Source organism: Calonectris borealis, chromosome 3 (assembly GCF_964195595.1).
Source record: "Calonectris borealis chromosome 3, bCalBor7.hap1.2, whole genome shotgun sequence".
NCBI classification, from domain to species: domain Eukaryota; kingdom Metazoa; phylum Chordata; class Aves; order Procellariiformes; family Procellariidae; genus Calonectris; species Calonectris borealis.
The window spans coordinates 115,201,641-115,218,721 of NC_134314.1; the positions used below are offsets into that span (position 1 = coordinate 115,201,641).

At 49.9% G+C, this 17,081-nt stretch overlaps 1 protein-coding gene across 3 annotated transcripts in view; it reads left to right on the top strand.

The window, feature by feature from the left end:
- The window catches only part of LOC142081018 (phosphofurin acidic cluster sorting protein 1-like), a 72,160-nt gene that overhangs the window by 42,779 nt on the left and 12,300 nt on the right, over positions 1-17,081 (top strand). For all 3 annotated transcript variants that reach the window (XM_075147420.1, XM_075147421.1, XM_075147422.1), the window contains exons 2-7: positions 7,873-7,960; positions 14,623-14,712; positions 15,080-15,205; positions 15,395-15,557; positions 15,715-15,806; positions 16,838-16,918. In XM_075147420.1, coding sequence (XP_075003521.1) covers positions 7,873-7,960; positions 14,623-14,712; positions 15,080-15,205; positions 15,395-15,557; positions 15,715-15,806; positions 16,838-16,918 — 640 coding nt within the window. The remainder of the gene's footprint in view (positions 1-7,872; positions 7,961-14,622; positions 14,713-15,079; positions 15,206-15,394; positions 15,558-15,714; positions 15,807-16,837; positions 16,919-17,081) is intronic.

Below are 17,081 nucleotides of genomic sequence, written 5' to 3' on the forward strand. Positions count from 1 at the left end.
TTGGGATGCCATGACCTCTGCAATAGCACTGAAGAAGCCGTGCATCCTCATGCTCTGCTTCATTGCCTTGCTGCTTAGAACAGCCCACCCTTCCTCACTATGCTATGGGCAGCAAACAAGCAGAGGCATCTTGATGTTAGCTCTTGTCCATTCTTTCCTTAGAAATGCAGTGTTATGAGTAGTTCAGATCTTCTCCCATGTGCACTGCCTGCATGTTAACATTTTGGCAGCAGAAAAGCAGCTGAAAGCCTGTAGTAGATGTAGCTTTTTTGAAAAAAAAGTACTATGCACCCTGAGCACAGCACTGCTGCTGGTCTATCTGCCTCTGCTCGTGTGATGCCCTGTGTTTAGGGCTACTGTACACTCAATAATGCAGCTCAGCTGATCTCTTTCCTTGTTAAAAGTTTTAAAAGCATAACCTGTTAAAACCCTGTGAAGGAAACATACTGGCTGATTCCAAAAACAATTTTGGCTAACAGTTTGGCTACAGCTATCAGATACCAGCTTTCAAAGGCCCTGGGGAAGAGAATGATTTTGCACATCATGTTAGGTATTTAGAAAGATTTTTATATTTTCCTAGATAAATCCAACAGATCTCTTCTACAATGCTGAGTCAATCTTATGTCTTCCAGAAAAAAGAGGTGAATCTATTGCCTGGCTGTGCTCGATCCTCCTTCAGACCTGGCTGCTTTCACATAGGTAGCAAGCAGCTCTGACAGCTGCTGCTGGTGATCACTAGTAGCTACTGCTGCTGCCTGAGACATGTACACAGTCTGTTGATATACTTGTCCCTTCTCTGAGCTCCTTATCTTGTAGGTGCATTTGACCCAGCCTCGTATGTCTGCTATGCCTTGTCCTAACTGTTGTATCTCATTGGGGTGTGACCTGCTCTTTCGAATGCATCTGTTGTGGGTGACTGTGCTGTCTCAGTGGTATTGCAATACTATGAAATATTTATCTGAACACAGAGGAGTGCTAAGAGTTTGTGATGGGACAGCAGGCTGTTCCCAGGTGGCCATCAGAGCTCCTGGGCAGACCTGTGCATGGTCCCTGCAGTGGGAAAGCCGCTTCTGAGTGTGTTTAATAGAGCAGCTGGGTGCAGCAAGCTCAAGGGCAAGTCACTGACCAAACCAGAGCTGTTCTGAGATCATCTGCCCAGAGATTAAAGAGTTAGGCATTCTTTCAAGGGCTGATTGGAGCAGGGTATGCCTGGTAAATGTACATACACAGTGAGATGGTGATGTTTCATGCAATTAAGAATGGACTGCCCAGTCAGATGAGAACAGCGGGGGCTGTTGGGGTGGGCTTCCTCTCCTGTGAAGATAGGAAAAATGAAAAAATAAGGTGCTGCAATTCAACACAGTGGTGCTAAGGTCCCATTTGATATGCTGCACTGGCAGGGCCTGCACTGGCCTCTTTGAAAACAGGCTGCAGTCTGTCTTGAATGGCCATCCCAGGGGGCATGTGCTAGCCAGGACACAAGGCTGTGTGGAGGACTCTGGGCAGCTGCAGGCAGCAAGCCATGAAGACAAGGAAAAGTGGACATATCTACTTGCAGGACACTGTTCTTCCCTTTGCCTCCCATTTGTCCCGACTGAGGATGCTGTCTTGCTCTTGGTAATGTATACCCTGCCGACACTGTCATTCTTTGCTGTTCCCAGCATGCCATTGCACTTTGTCCTCCTCCCGCATAGTGCGGCCAACTTGCTGCTGTGGGGAGAAGGAACCCTTTCTCAGCACGGGCTTTACGTTCCTTTGCTGTTATAACCCTCAGAGACAAAAGGAAGAAGAGTGTCAGCTGGTCCTCCAGAATGTCTGAGCTTTGGCCTTGGGTTTTTTCTGTCTAGAGGCACTTGGAGGGAGGTGGGATGATGGAGGGGACCAGGAATAGTCACATGGGAAAACAAGCTGGATTTTCTCAGGCAGGCAGAGCCATAAGCTGTGAAATGTTTTACAGGAAATGAAGGGATTCAGCAACCTGGGGAGTTTTGTCTTCCTCTCCCTCATGCTTTGGGATTTCCTTTGGGAAGGTCACCTGGGAATTGGGATGAGTCAAACCTACTGCAATTTGCAGTAACAGAAGTCTGCTCTGGATCCAGCAGCAGGGCAGAGTGTGCTATTGGTAGGAAGCTGCTGTCAGCCAGGATGCTGGGGAGCCAAAATGCGTCTCTCATGGAAAGGAGAGGATTGCTGGTCAGCACCAGGGCTGTTGTGCTGCACACCACCTTGCGTAGCTCAGCTGGGAGACTTGATACACAGCAGGCATTTGGTGGCCCTGGCCCTAGCTCTTTCATTGGGGACCGCAGGAGACTGCTGTCATGGCCTTTGGCCTCTGTGTCCTACTGTGTTACACCACTTCAGTGCAGCTTGCTTTACTTGCCCTTCCCAGGCTGCAGCAGTTGCAGTTGCTGGAGGGCAGAGAGGCAAGAGTGTGCTAGCAAGCCTTGTGTGCTCTGTCACACTTTCCCTTGGGGAGGCTCTCAAAGCAGGCTGACAGCCTTCATCCCAGTTCATCTTAAAGCATGTAATTGGCCCACCTACCTGTCCTGATGCCTGAGCTGCAGAACCTGATGAAGAGCCTGCTGCTGTCCCAGTTCATCGCTCCTGTTTGCTGGCAACAGGGACTTGGTTTCTGAAAGTGGAGTAGGTCTCTCCTCCCTTCTGCGTGCATCAGTGGTGTCTCGTGCATACATATCACTTGCAGCTCAGGGATTATCTTGACTTCAGAGAGCTGTGGCTGAGAGCACATTCTGGGCAGTATCTCACAGCTCACACCCCGTTTGTGTGCTCTTCCCCTGGCGTCTGCTTTGGCCCCTATCAGAGGTGAGCTGTAGGGCTGGACACCCCTCTGATCAGAGTGGGTAAAGCTGCTTTTACAAACTGCTCTATGAAACTAGCCAGTCTGCAGGGCGAGCTGCAGGGCATCCCCATCACCCGGGGTGTCTGGTCCTGGCTGGCTGCCTTCTGCCCTCTAGTGGGAAGCTTTGCAGGAAATAGGTGCTGCACAGCAATTGAGCAGGGGTGCAGGAGTGTCCCGTACCTTGGGAACCCCACTGAACATCTGGCATCTCTCCGGAAGCCCAGTCTTAGAGGTGGATATCACCATGAAAGGCAAACCTGAGCTGTCAAAGTCAGGAAAAATATTGAGGAGCTGATAAACTGCTGCTATTGAAAGCTTAGCCCATGACTGTGCATCTAATAAGGGTGGTAGTGTTGACAAGGATGTGTAGAGGGCCTGTGCTGGGAAAGGTGGATGTGCTCTAACATTTGTAGGTGGCATGGGAGCTACAGGCAAAACCCAGGGAGCCTGGCTGCTGCCACTTGAAGAAATCAGTACAAATGTTCAGGAAAATGATCCTGCCCGGAGAATGAGCTGCCACTCTCCAGTGGTCAGTAAGCCAAGCACTGAATAGCCCAAGGTGCCAGCAGAAAAAATGTACCATGTCTGCTCAAAAGGAGTGTGAGACCTGCTATTAAGGTTTTATATCCCATTAGTGGCCAGATGTACCATTCAAAGAGCCCTCATTGCTGCCTCGCTTTACACTCTAGCCTTCACCTTCCATGTATGATCCCAGTAGAAGTGCTCCTTGGCACCTCTGCCTCCTCAATGCCTGTGCCCTGTGCAAAAAGAGATGTCTGAGATTCCTTGTTTACACAGAGCTCAAGCTGCTTCTTTGCCAGGCACCTTTGCCAGTTTGTGGATAAGTTTTGGGTAGTTATGCAGCTCCAGTTTTGCAGGGTGCTTTTAAAGCTGCTGCTCCCCCACTGTATATGGTGTACCCCCAAATCTTTTTGCTGAGGTCGTAGGTAGGTCAAAATTGTTTTCCTCTCCTTACTAGTTGCTCTCAAGCTTACGGGCAAAGCACAGGCTCTAACCTGCTCCTCCTATACTGTGCACAGATGTATTTTCATCCCGATTTCCTTCCCTCTCTACCAGCCTTAGGAACTGTACCTCTGCTTTGTATTCCCCTGGCATCAGGGGCTTTAGAGATGTGTGGCATTCACTAAAGCATTGGCCTTGAAATGCAACAGTAAAACCAGCCACTGTGTGTGTCATCTGGGAGCAGCAGTCACTTGTTGGGACAGGAGGTTGAATGAATTTGCAAACAACAGTTGGAGCCAGTGCTTTGCTACTGGCACTGAATTTCACAAAATGCATGTGTTACAGGAGCTTTGCTTTTCAAGATGAACTCACAGGCCAGGTTGGTGACAGTGTTACAAGTATTTCATCAGACTTCAGAGCAAAAACTCCAAATTTGTCATTTAACTAGAGAGGAAGGAAACAACTGGGAAGCTGCAACTTGGAGTGGAAAAAAAAAGGAAAAAATGTGCCTAGAATGGTGCTTTGGGCTGTTTTCAAAGCATGGCTTCAGTGTCTAAGAACATACTCTAGAAAATTGCATACTCTAGAAAATTTCACCTTTGAGGTTTTAATACTATCAGACAGTTAACTTAGTGAGTTCCTGGGTTTGCTCTTTTTTCTCTCCCCCTTCCCCCCTGCCCCCTGGTCTTATTTTGATGTAATTACTTTCAGTTCAGAATCCCGACTTCGAAAGTCAGTGCTTGCTTAGCTAAGGTGAGTGAGAGTGTGTGTCTGTGTGCATATGTGTCAGTGCACCCGTGCGCATGCTCCTTAGCTGGGGTGGTGCTGTCGGGATGCATGTGTTTGTGCGTGTGCTCCTTTTCGTTACCATCATCTTAGCTGGGGGTGGTGGCAGTTATGGGTGTGTCAATGTGTCTATGTGTACATGTACTTCTGTTTGTTACCTCCTCGGCCAGCAGCAGCCAGCAGCGGTGGTGGGGTGTGTGCTCCTGCTTGGTACCAGGTTGAATAAGGAGGTAGAGCCGAGTGAATGAAAAGTAGGAGCTGCTTTATTTTGTCACGTGTTTAAAAAGCCATGATCAGGAAAGGGGATTTTTGGCTGACAGACCATCCCAGTTAGTGATGGAAAGAAGGCAGCATTTTTGAAGATAATACCAGGAAATGGTGAGTACCTCTCACCAGTAAATGACCAGTAGTGGAGTGTAGGAGTACTGGAGTTCCAGGAGGCTGTCAGACTGTCCTGTTGGAGGTCATTTTCCTTGTTGCTGTTAGTCGCTGTTGCTGTCAGAGTGTTACACAGTCATGTTCACCACAACTCGATATAGCAGAAGTCCTTGCAGTAGTTCCACAGCTCAAGAGCAGTTGCTACTTATCCTGTTTAATTATATGAGCAAGTAGATCCAGGTTTATAACTTATCTACCAAAAAGTTCAGTGACTTGGGGGGATCACACTATGATCAGTTCTAGGCAAGACCATGGCGTAGTTGCCGTGGGATTTGGCTGAAGTGTTTGGCAAGGCATACTGTTCTGATCACTGTGGATCGATCCTGTCCTATAGAGATCTGCAGGGATTAGTGTGAAACCCACTGCTGTCCAGTACTGGTGCTAAACACCTAGCAGTGACACAAATCTGGGTGATGCAGGAATTGGTTAAGTAACAGATCAAAAGAGGGTCATCAGGGACAGCCAAGCTGCTAAGGAGCACCCTTTTAAAAATTGTGTGCACTTGTGCTGCAAATAAGTATATTTAGACTCCAGACCATGCATGCTAATCCCTGTGGGAAGGGTAGCAGTATTTTAGAAAGCACTGTTTTGAGAAGGAGTTGGAGCTGCAGGGTACAAGCTATACCTGAGCTAGTGAGATCTTTGAGTGCTCCAGCAGAGGGTAGAAGTGGGTAACCACCTTCCTGCATGTGGTATGAGAAGGACCAGGGGCAGAGTACAGGATCTCCCACTGTGTAAAAGAGATCTTGAAAACTGGAGAGAGGTAGAAAGAGAAGAAAAAAGCTTTGAAGTGTGTTATCGGAGATAAAGAGCTGCCCAAGTGGGCAGGGCTGGTCAGTATGCACGTACTCTTCCCTGAAGAAAAATACCAGGTACTGACGGAACTCCTGAGTACCTCAGAGGGGAGCATGAAGAGCTAATGAGTGGACTAGTTTGTATAAGGAGTGTTTTTACAGTGAGAACAACTGCCAGGTAGAATTATAATCTTTCAATGTCCTGAAATTAAGAGTGGATATGTCCTTATGGAAGTTTTAATCTTTTGGGGATAACTTTTCCATGCAGGTAATTATCACGACTAGATCAGTGCTTGTATGCAAAATTTGAGTAGATGTTCTGTCCTTGGCTTACACATTCAAGCCTCATTCCTCTCTGTGGCTTCTCTAGGGACTAGGGACAGTCAAAGTTAGCACTGGTTAGTGGTGGTGTTAGCTAAGCTTAGCCCCTTTCAAGCTTTTCCTTAGTACATCAGGTGTAGTTGCTGTATGCCATCTTTCTGGCTAGCACTCAGTCCTGCCCTCCCTGCCCTAGAGGTGGCCTCCTTGTCTTTGGCCACGCTCCACACAGCTCACTCCTAACCTTGCCTAAGTATTTCTGGGGAGCAGGAAGTCTGCCCTAGATGATAAGATTTCTCCCTTCCTACAAGCAGAGGCTCAGAGGGGAAGGGTGACAGAGATGGGATCACTGATTGCAGTACTAGGGTGCACAGGGTACAAGGGCTTGGGGGGCTATAGCCCTGGGCTTTGGCTGAAGGAATCCAGACCATCTGGCAAAGAGACAGGCAGAGCTTGCCTGCACTCCCAGCTTCCTGGCTTCTGGTCTCCACCATACCCTGCTATCCAACGTCAAAGGCCGGAGCAGCAGGGTTGCAGTCACAGTCCAGCAAACCTTCTGCACAAGCTAAAATCATTTTAGCAGGGAGAGCAGGGATGTGGTAGGAGGTGAGTGCTTGCTAAGCCCTAAACCCGTCCTGCAGTATAGCTGTCTGTCCTTCCTTTTCCAGTATTGTTCCAACTCTGGACTGTTCTACACTGTTGCTGTACATTAGCATAGCAAGAACTTGTTTTTTTTTTCCTTTTTTTTAAAAAAAAAAAGGCAGGAGGGAATAGTTTTGGCCCTCAGAGAGCACAGTGTGTCAGACAGAAAGGTATTTGGTAGTGGCCCATCTGTTCTCCAGGAAGGGTGGCCTAAATCTCAGGTATAGCATACTGGTATCCACAAAAGTCCTGGGTACCACTGGCTGCAGCAATACAGACATTGAGCATGGAGCACAGAGGCGAGCTTGCAAAACGTGAGTGCCAGTGTTGCTTGTTGTAAAAACGCGTCTGGCCTGTGCTCCCTGACACATAGTTCCTTGCAAGTAGTCTCCATGGGAGTCCTGCTGCAGGCTCCTAGACAGGGGGTCGGAGTGGCTGGCTGTCTCACAGGCACTGACTAATCCTTCAAGCAGCAAAAGTAGCTCTTCTCACTCAGCCTCAGGCTCCTTCATGGGTTTTTCCTGGAAGTGCCACTTACCATGCTGAGTCCCCAGGTTTTGAGATTGTCAGGGTGGCTGTGCTGTAGCTCTGCTGTATGAGGCTTCGTGCAGGGCTGCTGCCTCCCAGCTTCCCAAGTCAGCTCTGTGTGGTACTGCACAAGAGAAGAGCTGAGTTCTGATGTCTGCATGGGAACATTTGCTTTAACTAATTCCAGGATAAGAGTGGATTTAAGTGCTTTGGTTTATAAATAAACAGCACTGTAGCCAAGGTAGATTTAAGCAGAGCTGGCAACAGTCCTACTTGGGAAAGGATCTCTTTACCACATGGCCTGCTGTTGGACTTCCTGTCGCATGCTAATCCCTTAAGCCTGCTTTAGCTCTGTTAATTTTCCTTCTTTTCTTTTTTTCCCAATGGGTTGTCTCAGTGGCGCATGAATGCCAGTGTTCCTCGGCCAAGCTTGTGCCTGCGGCTGGGCCAAGCATCCAGGCTGCCTTCCGAGCACTGGGTACCATGTGGCAGGGCCCCAGGGATGGTGGTGCCTGAATGTGTCCCGTTCTCTCTGTCTTACAGGCTCTGCAGTCTGCGCCTGAAGAAACTCACAGTGCTGAAAGAGCTGGACAAAGAGCTGAGCTCTGTGCTTATCGCTGTGAAGATTCAGGTAGGCTTCTCTCCTTGCTGCTGCCTGAAGGCAGCATCCTTGTGCCCTCTGTGAAGTGCTGGTCTGCACGTCCCTTGCCTTGTGCCAACCCCTTGCTTTTGTCTCGGTTAGCACCATTGGGGAGATTTTGGCTCTCAGACAGGTGGGAATGATGCCCCAGGGACAGCAGCAAGCTGCCTGGTGCTAGTTTGTATCAGGGATGAATTTGATTAGGCCTCTGCACTGGAACAGAGTATGTCTTGCTTCCCTGCCTGCCTCAGCCCAGGCCTTCCTCTTGAGCTGCTGTTTGGAGTTTGGCATCCCATACCCCACCGTTCATGACCCTTTAGACAGGCTCAGCGCTGGGTGGTTTTTGGCAGTGCCCTCCATCCAGATCCCCTCCCTGGGGAGTGAAGGGTGGCAAGGGAAAGGTGCAAGGGATCAGCGGGTCTATGCATGACTTCTGCTGACATTTGCACCCTGTGTGATCTCACTGCTGCTTCTGCTATCCCCCCCCTTTCTCTGTGCATCCCTGCTAGGCCTGGTGCCTCTACTCTGAACCAGGCAGAGGGGAGGGGAGAGGATCTTTGTCACCAAGGGGAGAGGGAATTTGCCCCTATCCTGGTATGTGTGATCCTCCCCCCTCCCTCTCTGCAGCTGGTGGTGAAGAGGTGGATCCCTGTGGGTGCAGGCACATCCTTTCTGCCTGCCAAAGGACAGCATGGAAGCAAGATGCCCCTTGAGTATGCTGTCCTCGCCACAGCTCCCCTAACTCAGCCGGGATGCTGGTGTCCTTCCTTCGTTCTTGTCAGCTGGCAGAAAAGCTGCTGATCCCATTGAAAGCACTGTGGGGCGGGAGCTCAGCAGCTTTGTGCTCCCACAGAGCTCTTTGTGCTGCACACATTAGGATCTAAATCCTGGATTAGTGCTGGAAGCTGCAGAATTACTGGAGCTCTGGGAGGTGGGATTTGCTTTCATGCAGACCTGATTCACTTGCACAGAAGGAAAGCAAAATGTGTGAAACCTGGGGCCTGGAGCGAGGACAGCAGGAGGATGCTGTGGTCCACACACTACTGGTCAATGTCCCACTTTGCTGCCCTTTCCATCACTGTGTATATGGTGCCATTCAGGAGAGCTGAAAGCACTGGGCTTTCAGCCTCGAGAACCCTGAGACCTGTGCTGCTTTGGTGCAGGCTTTAGCAAGGGAACAACCTGGGCAGGAGAGAGCTGTCTAGCCCCTGGAAATGCGGGAGCAATCAAGGCTGGGCCACAAGTGCCAGCAGCACAGGACTGGCGGGCTGGGACCCAGCTGGGGTCTGTGGGTCCCACGTGGCTGGGAGGGCTAGGCTGGTCCCTCACTCCTTTTATCTCCTGCACTGTCGGCCCAAACTGTCTGTGCTTCTCTGGACTGGTGAACCTTGGGCTCCCGTGCAGCCCCCCCTTATGGTGGGGCTGCCATGTGCTGAGCATGTATGTCCTCAGCTGCCCCCTCTCTCATGCACTTCAAATGTGAAACTGTAGAAGAGGCTGCACAGTGGGACTCCAGCTCTTTTAAAAAGATCACTCCTGTCCCTGCCACAGGCCAACCTTGCACCCTGTTGGCAAAAGAAATTAACAGGCCTCAGCAGTGACTGTTTAAGGCCACAGGGGCTCTTCACTGCAAGGCTCCTTTTCCCTGCCAGGGAATGGAGGCTGCATTCAGGGTCTTAATCTAAACGTGGTCACCTCCTCTTTGCATGGCCACATACCCGTGGCTGCATGCTGGTGTAGGCTCCCTGCAAAGCTGAAGGAAACTGGAGGAAAATTCTTCTGCTCACATTACCCTGTGGCTTGACACTCATTGTGGGAGTGGGGTGTACTTGTGTTCCCCCCTAGGCTGCTTCTACCTGCCTGACCAGCCACCTTGGCAGGGTCGGGGACTGCTGAAACTTCCTGGAAGGCAGATAGAAGATGTAGGCAGTTTCAGCACAGCCTGCCTACAGAATGGGCTTAGATGGATCCATCCCTCCTGCTCTTCTCCTAGGTAACAGATGAGTCACACTAGCAAGAAGCTGTTTGAGGGCTGCCCAGCGAGCATTGCCATTTCCATCTTTTGGATGGAAACAGCCAATGCATGTAATTTGCGGAGGACCTGCAAGTTCCCAAGGGGACAGCTGGGGACTAGTGGAAAGAGGAGCTATATTTTCTCTTATTTCAGTAGTAGCTCTGTTGGGTTAAGCAAGTTGCCTGTCAGGAAGTTGCTGCTCTGAAAGACAGGTTGCATGGAAACAAAGCTCTGACCCTGCCTGAGTGGGGCCAGCACCAAGACAACAGCCCCAGCGCTGGAGACAGTCTGCTCAATGAATATGTACATGACCCAAAGGATAGTGTAAACCTGTCTAGAATATCTGATCTCCTTGTCACAGTGATCATGCCCTTCTGGTCTTAAAAGACAGCTTCCAAGTGTGGCATGTGCTGTTATCTGCTCCTTCATCTGAAAAGACCTCTGTCAAAGGACTAAGGAAGCTTTCATTGTCTACAGAACATACCCATTTCCCAGAGGTGATTTGAATATTTAATGTTCAGTGGCTTCCCATGAGATAAAGTCTGAACTACTGTGAAAGAGGGGACTTACTCTCATATCACTTGAGTGGTTTTTAAAGCTTTATCCCTCGTTATTTGGAGATGTCGTAAAGCATTTTCTTCTGTGTATTGTTCAGCGTGGCACTAAGAGATTCAAATGTGCCTGGCTTAGCTCCATAAAGGTGCAGATATCTGTCTTGGTGTTGTAACTGATTATGGTGTGAAGGGAAACGTGGTGCTCCCTCTTGGCAGAAAGACTTACTATAATACAGAAACACACAGTCTTGAGCTGTGAATAGAAGAAACAATCAAAGAAAGAAAAAAACAAGGCCCAGCACTCCCAGAACTTTCAGCTCTTGTGACAGGTGCTGTGGGAAGGATGCAGATCCTCCTGCAGCTGCTTGCAGTTGTGGCTGGTGGCTCAGGTTCAACCCTTGGTGCTGCTGTAGAGGAATGATGCTGGCAGCCCCTACACAGCGGACCAGAATGTGTGCTACAAAATAGGCCAGGCTGAGAAGCTTGTTTGCCTCCGCCAGGCCTGCCTGCTGCCCTGGCCCTGCTGCCTGTAGGAACTTGGATTTTTTGCTCCTTCTTGTTGTGCATGGAAGGTACATGCAGAGTTTTCTGTCTACACCTCACTAGTTTTGCCTGTACTTGAGAAGTTTCTTCCCAGTTTACATGGCCTGAACTGGAACTAGCAGCTGGGCTGGGGGGGTGCATGTGTGCGGGATGCTGCTGGGAGTCAAAGCCAAGTGCCATTCAGCTGCATGTAGGAAATGTAGCTTGGATTAGGTAGCCCCTAAGGAACCGATGTCCAGAGGATTATTTCTTTCCTTTTAGCCCCCTGTTCCTTGCATGAGAAGGGGTGTTGCTTCCTCCAGCTGTTGAAGTGTTAATGAGAAAAAAAAAAATATTTTTTTAAATACTGAATTAATTTTTAAATGGCCTAAAAGAAACTTTATATCTACCCCTAAATTACTTTGTTTCTAATCTTTTTGCAACTACTTGTAAGATTTTCCACTCCTGCCTGAGCAATCCCAGCTATCCCCTAAATAACTAAATTTGCTGATGATATTTAATGGGCTATTCTCTCCCAAAATGCACCTTTAGCTTGAATTCTGGGTAGTGCTTTGCTGTCTCAGTCCTTGCAATGCCACATGCATGTGCACTGGCATTTCACTGAGGGCCAGAGCCTAGGATTGGAGCTGGGTGTGTAACTTCCATAATGGTAAACGACAGTAACACACAGGACAACAATGTTTATGAAACCTTCACTCACTGGACACGCCACCCAGGCTGTCCTCACCTTTCCTTTGCTGTAACTCTGTTCCCAGAAATAACATCTTCAAGAAGAATAATTGCACCAGTATGTGTGGTTTGATGAAAGAATGAATCTTTGGTGGATAATCTCTCTGCAACAAGCAGCAAATGGTAAATGTGCTAAAGTAAATGGTCACTGTCATAGTGACCACTTATCATCTCTTGTTAAAGAAGAGTTCAGGAAGGAAGAGTCAGTGCATTCTTTGCCAGGAAAGCTCACAGATGGTGAAGGGGATGAGCTCCACCTCCTCTCTTCAGTTTTAGGAAGACCTTTTACAGGAAAGCCTCACTCGGGCACAGTTGCCAGGAACAATGTTGCAGACAGCTCAGACTGGGCCTCTTGAAAACCAAGGAGGGTTTCACTAGAGTTTGTCTTTGCTCCAGTATCAATGAGAACTGTAATGCTGCATCATTGCAAAATGTGGAGGCCTTTCTTGCCTCCTCTCTATAGCTTGTTTGGTTTTTTGCCTTGCTAGCATGGGTAACACCAGCAACGGAGGTGCAAAAAAGGCCTCATATCGGTGCCACCCAGGCTTGCTGGACCCTGCTGAAGTTCCCAGCAGCAAGGTTTCTTGGTGCTCACTGGGTGCTGAAACATGCCTGTGCCCATTGCCATTCTCTGTGATTGCAGAGGGGATGTGGTTTCCTTTACAGTGCCACCTGCATGCTCCTATCATGACTTCTGGGACTGCTATCCCATTTGCAGTGGAGATGAAGAGCTAGGGGCTCTAACCTCACGAAGGCTCTAACCTCACCTAACCTTAGCCAAATCTAGGATTTGTCGATGTTGCTGAAGGGTCTCTGGCCACGGCCAACTTAGGATCCTGCTGGCCACAGCATCTATCAGGATCAAGCTGGGAAGGGTATGGGCATGCAGTGAAGTCCTGGGCAACATATATGAGGTGGGATCCGGTTCCTTTGGACTGCTGTGCCTATTTGGTTAGCTTTAACCCATCTGCTCACTAGCCCACAGTTTAAATTAAGGAGTGCTTACAAAAGCAATTGTGTACCCTGATGAAGTTTGCCGATGATACCAAACTGAATGGGAAGTGGACATTTCAGAAAGGAGAGCCACCCTGCAGGAAGACCTGGATAGGCTGGAACCTTATGAAGTTCAACAAAGACAAATGTAAAGTCTTGCATCTGGGAAAACATAATCCAGGAGTGCAGCATAGGCTGGGATCTATCCAGCTGGGGAGCAGCTCTGTGGAAAGGGACCTGGGGGTCCTGGTAGACAACAAGCTCAATATGAGTGAACAGTTGTGCTGCTGAGGCAAAGAAAGCTAACAGGATGCTGGGTTGCATCGACAAGGGCATCACCAGCAGAGATAAAGGAATCATTATCCCACTCTACTCAGTGCTTGTCAGGCCACCCCTGGAATACTGTGTTCAGTTTTGGTCTCCGCTATACAAAAAAGATGTGGACAGGCTGGAGAAGGTCCAGAGAAGGGCCACAAAGATAATCAAAGGACTGGGAAGCCTGCCATATGAAGAAAGGCTGAGAGAACTGGGTTTGTTCAGCCTCGAGAAAAGAAGGCTTAGGGGAGACCTTATCACCATGTTCCAGTATTTAAAGGGTGGCTACAAAGAAGGTGGAGACTCCCTTTTTACAAGGAGTCACATGGAAAAGACGAGGGTAATGGGTATAAGTTACTCCTGGGGAAATTCCGATTGGACACAAAAGGAAAATTTTTCACAATGAGAACAATCAGCCATTAGAATAATCTCCTTAGGGAAGTGGTGGATTCCCCAATATTGGACACTTTTAAGATTCGGCTGGACAGGGTGCTGGGCCATCTTGTGTAGACCATACTTTTGCCAAGAAAGGTTGGATCAGGTGATCCTTGAGGTCCCTTCCAACCTGGTATTCTATGATTCAGTGATAACTGATCTGCAAGAATAGCTGTACTGGCCTATCCTGTTGCCTCCCTAGATCAATGTTTCAGCTTGCTGTCCCATTCACAGGGAGGCAGGAGAGAGTGAGGAACCACCATGGGCTATTTTATACTTGCACAGCCTTGCGGGGACACAGCCAGTGGGCATAGGCCTTTTGGGGGGGTCCGTGAGTTGTGCCACCCTGCGATCAGGAGAGCCTGGTGCATGTAGACAGCATTTTTCATCTCTGAAGTCATTCAGTGTCTCTGTCAGCAGCCAAGCAGTAGAGATAGTAAAGATAGGACAGAAGTAAAGAGTTTGAGTGGGCATGTGTTTAGAGCGCCTCTCTTACTGCCCTCCTGATGGGGCCAGGAGGATATGTGGAGAGATAAGGACTGTTGCCCTTAGACTGTTCCTCCTGAGGAAAAGATTAGGAGGAGTTTTCTGAGAGACAAGCTGGGCAAGCGGGGGGACCCCTGTTCCCCTGGGACATCCTTCCTTGGTCCCAACAGAGCCATCCTGCCAGCTGTGCTTGGGCAGGGGTCTGCACTGGGTCTGTCTGCTGGGGGGGCAGAGATGTGCTCCAGGACCTGTCCCTTTCCTGGCTAGGCAGTGTGTTGGGACCCTTTCCTTCCTCTGGTGGGCTCCAGGTGCAAGAAGCCAGATTAAGCAGAGCAGGCTTGGGAAGAGCAAGTGGCAGGTGGGCAAGGAGAAAGGACCATTGGCAGCTCAGAAGAATCTGCAGGCTTTTGCGAAGCGTTGATTGGTGTCTGTAAGGTGGCTCTGCGAGGTGGAACAGAACAGAGTCAAGGCACTGGCTTTTTCCATGTGGACTGTGAACACCATTGACTTGTGTGTGTGGTGCAGTGGAGTCTGTGGCCAAGACGCTCCAGCTTAGCTGTGTGCATCTACCAATCTTCTTGTAGGGTTCAAAGCGAGTCCTGAGATCAAATGAATACGTCCTCCCACCTGGTGGCCTGATGGAGACTGAGCTGGAGCTGACCTTCTCACTGCAGGTACCTTGTGTTGCCTGGTCCCCTGGGCTTCCTGGTGCTCCCCTGGCATTTCTCGGCAAGCACGGCTTTGGGGGCTCAGTGTGAAGGGGGCAGCCTCTGAGGAGGGGCCTTCTGTGGTTGCTCATGCTCAGATCATAACAGCACAGATTCCTGCTGCTGGCCAGCTGCTCCATTGCTCCAGGGGTTGTTTTGCTGAGCAATGTGGATTTGGAGCATGATGCAGAGTGCAGGTGGCCTTTGAGAGGCACCTCAAAGCTCAGCAGGTCAGATCCTGCTGCACATCAGCACCGAGGATGAGTTTTCTACCTGTGTGTCACGCTGAGCCCTGCCCTCATGCTGCCATCTTCCCTGTGTTTCCCTTTCCCAGTACCCACACTTCCTCAAGAGAGATGGCAATAAACTGCAGATCATGCTGCAGCGGAGGAAGAGATACAAGAACCGCACAATCCTGGGCTACAAGACCCTTGCAGTGGGCATCATTAACATGGCTGAGGTACAGGGTACTGGGAACAGAGGGGATCTTCGCATGGCCTCCCTGTGCCAGTGCTGGAAAGGGAGCTGGGCCGGCTGGCAGGCGCTCAGTACTGTGAGTGCTCTGGCCTGTTGGCTAGCTGTAAGACAGAGGAGTGGGCTGCCAGCTGCCATTGTGTCACCCTGACAGGGGGCTTGTCTGTTTACCTAGGTGATGCAGCACCCAACGGACGGCGGGCAGCTTCTGGGCCTCCACAGCAACATGAAGGACGTGAACATCCGAGTGGCTGAAATCAGCATCTACTCTTTGTCCAGTCAGCCCATTGACCATGAGGATGGGAACATCCCCTCAGGCCCTAAAATCAAAGCTTCAGGTGTGTTAGCACTCAACACAGACCTGAAGGCAAGCGTTGGGGACAGGACATGGGTAACAGAGTGCATCCCCAAGCGCCTGCCAGCAATACGAATCATTTCACTGGAGCCATGACAGGCATCACGCTTAGCTGTGGCATCTGCACTGTCTGCTTTCAGATCGCTCCCCAGACATTGATAACTACTCTGAAGAAGAGGATGACAGCTTCTCCTCAGAGCAGGAAGCCAGCGATGATGCTGTGCAGGGTCAGGTAAGGGAGGCCTGGCAGGGTGGCTTATGTCCTGGTCCCATTTCTGGAGCAAGAATCAGGGCTTGAGGGTCTCAATCACCCTGAGCCCTCTGATCTCCCTTGTAAACATTTGTCATGGTTTCAGAGGACAGAGACCTACAATACCTCACAGCAGGAAGAACTGTGGGCTGCTGTCAAGTCCATGGTGGGGCATGAGGCTTTGGAGAGCCATAGGTATCACCCAAGTGTCCTTGGAGCCATCTAGTCTGCAGCACAAAACCCCTGCTGAGCCCCCTCCACCTTGCACCACGATTCTCTCCCGTCTCCCTGGGATAACAGGCCAGAGGCTGCCCTCTCTGAGAGAGAACAGAGCTTTTAGGAAGAAGTACAGTCTGGGTTTGAAAATGGTCAGATGGCAGACCCATCCCAGCCCTGTGATGACTTGTGCCACTGCTGTTTGCTGTCCTCTTGTGGTGCCTAAACTCAAGGCCAAAAAAGACTTGTGGTAGCATGCTGATCAAGCACAGGACAAACCCCTGTTCAGGGTCCTCCACATTACCTGTCCCATCATGCTGGGTTAACACATCAGGGCCCTGTGTCCCTGGGAGCTGTGTGTATCATTGAGGCTGATCCCTGGAAGAACACTTTTTGTGAGCTCAGGTGCTGCACTCTCTGAGCTAACCCTGGGGGGAGAAGAGCAGCAGAACAATACATGGGTCACGGGGAGGCTGGTGAGTGCAGAGAGAAGAGTTTTAGGTTGTAACAAGGACTGTTGCAGAAAGCTGCTGTCTCTCTGAATCTTGCTGGTACATGTGCCCCTGGAAGGGGCCTGAGGGCAAAGGCGCTGGGGAAGAAGGTCTATTGGGGGACCACGCTAAGGAGGGAGAAGGAGCTTTATGGAGAGAGGTGGGAGAAGTGTGAAGCAAGACTGGGAGCAGAGTGGACCAAAGCTTTTCAAAATAGGGGGCAAGCGTGGGGGCAGGGGAACTTTTAGGAGATGCTGCTCCCTGCACTCTGAGTTGCTCTGATGTGCTGTGACCTTTTGCCTGCAGGATCTGTTTGATGAAGAGGATGACTTGAGGAAAACCAAGAAGGCCAGGAGGAAAATGATCCGAACGACATCAATGACCAGAGTAACATCAGCATTTACAACATGATCAAAGGGATGGAAGGGATTCACTTCCTCCTCTCCATGCAGGGAGTGAGGGGAGTTTGGGCGGAATGCTGGCACTGGTGCAGAGCAGGGGAGAGAGCCCTTGGCTCTGAGAAGAAGGCACAAACCTCTTGCCATTAATG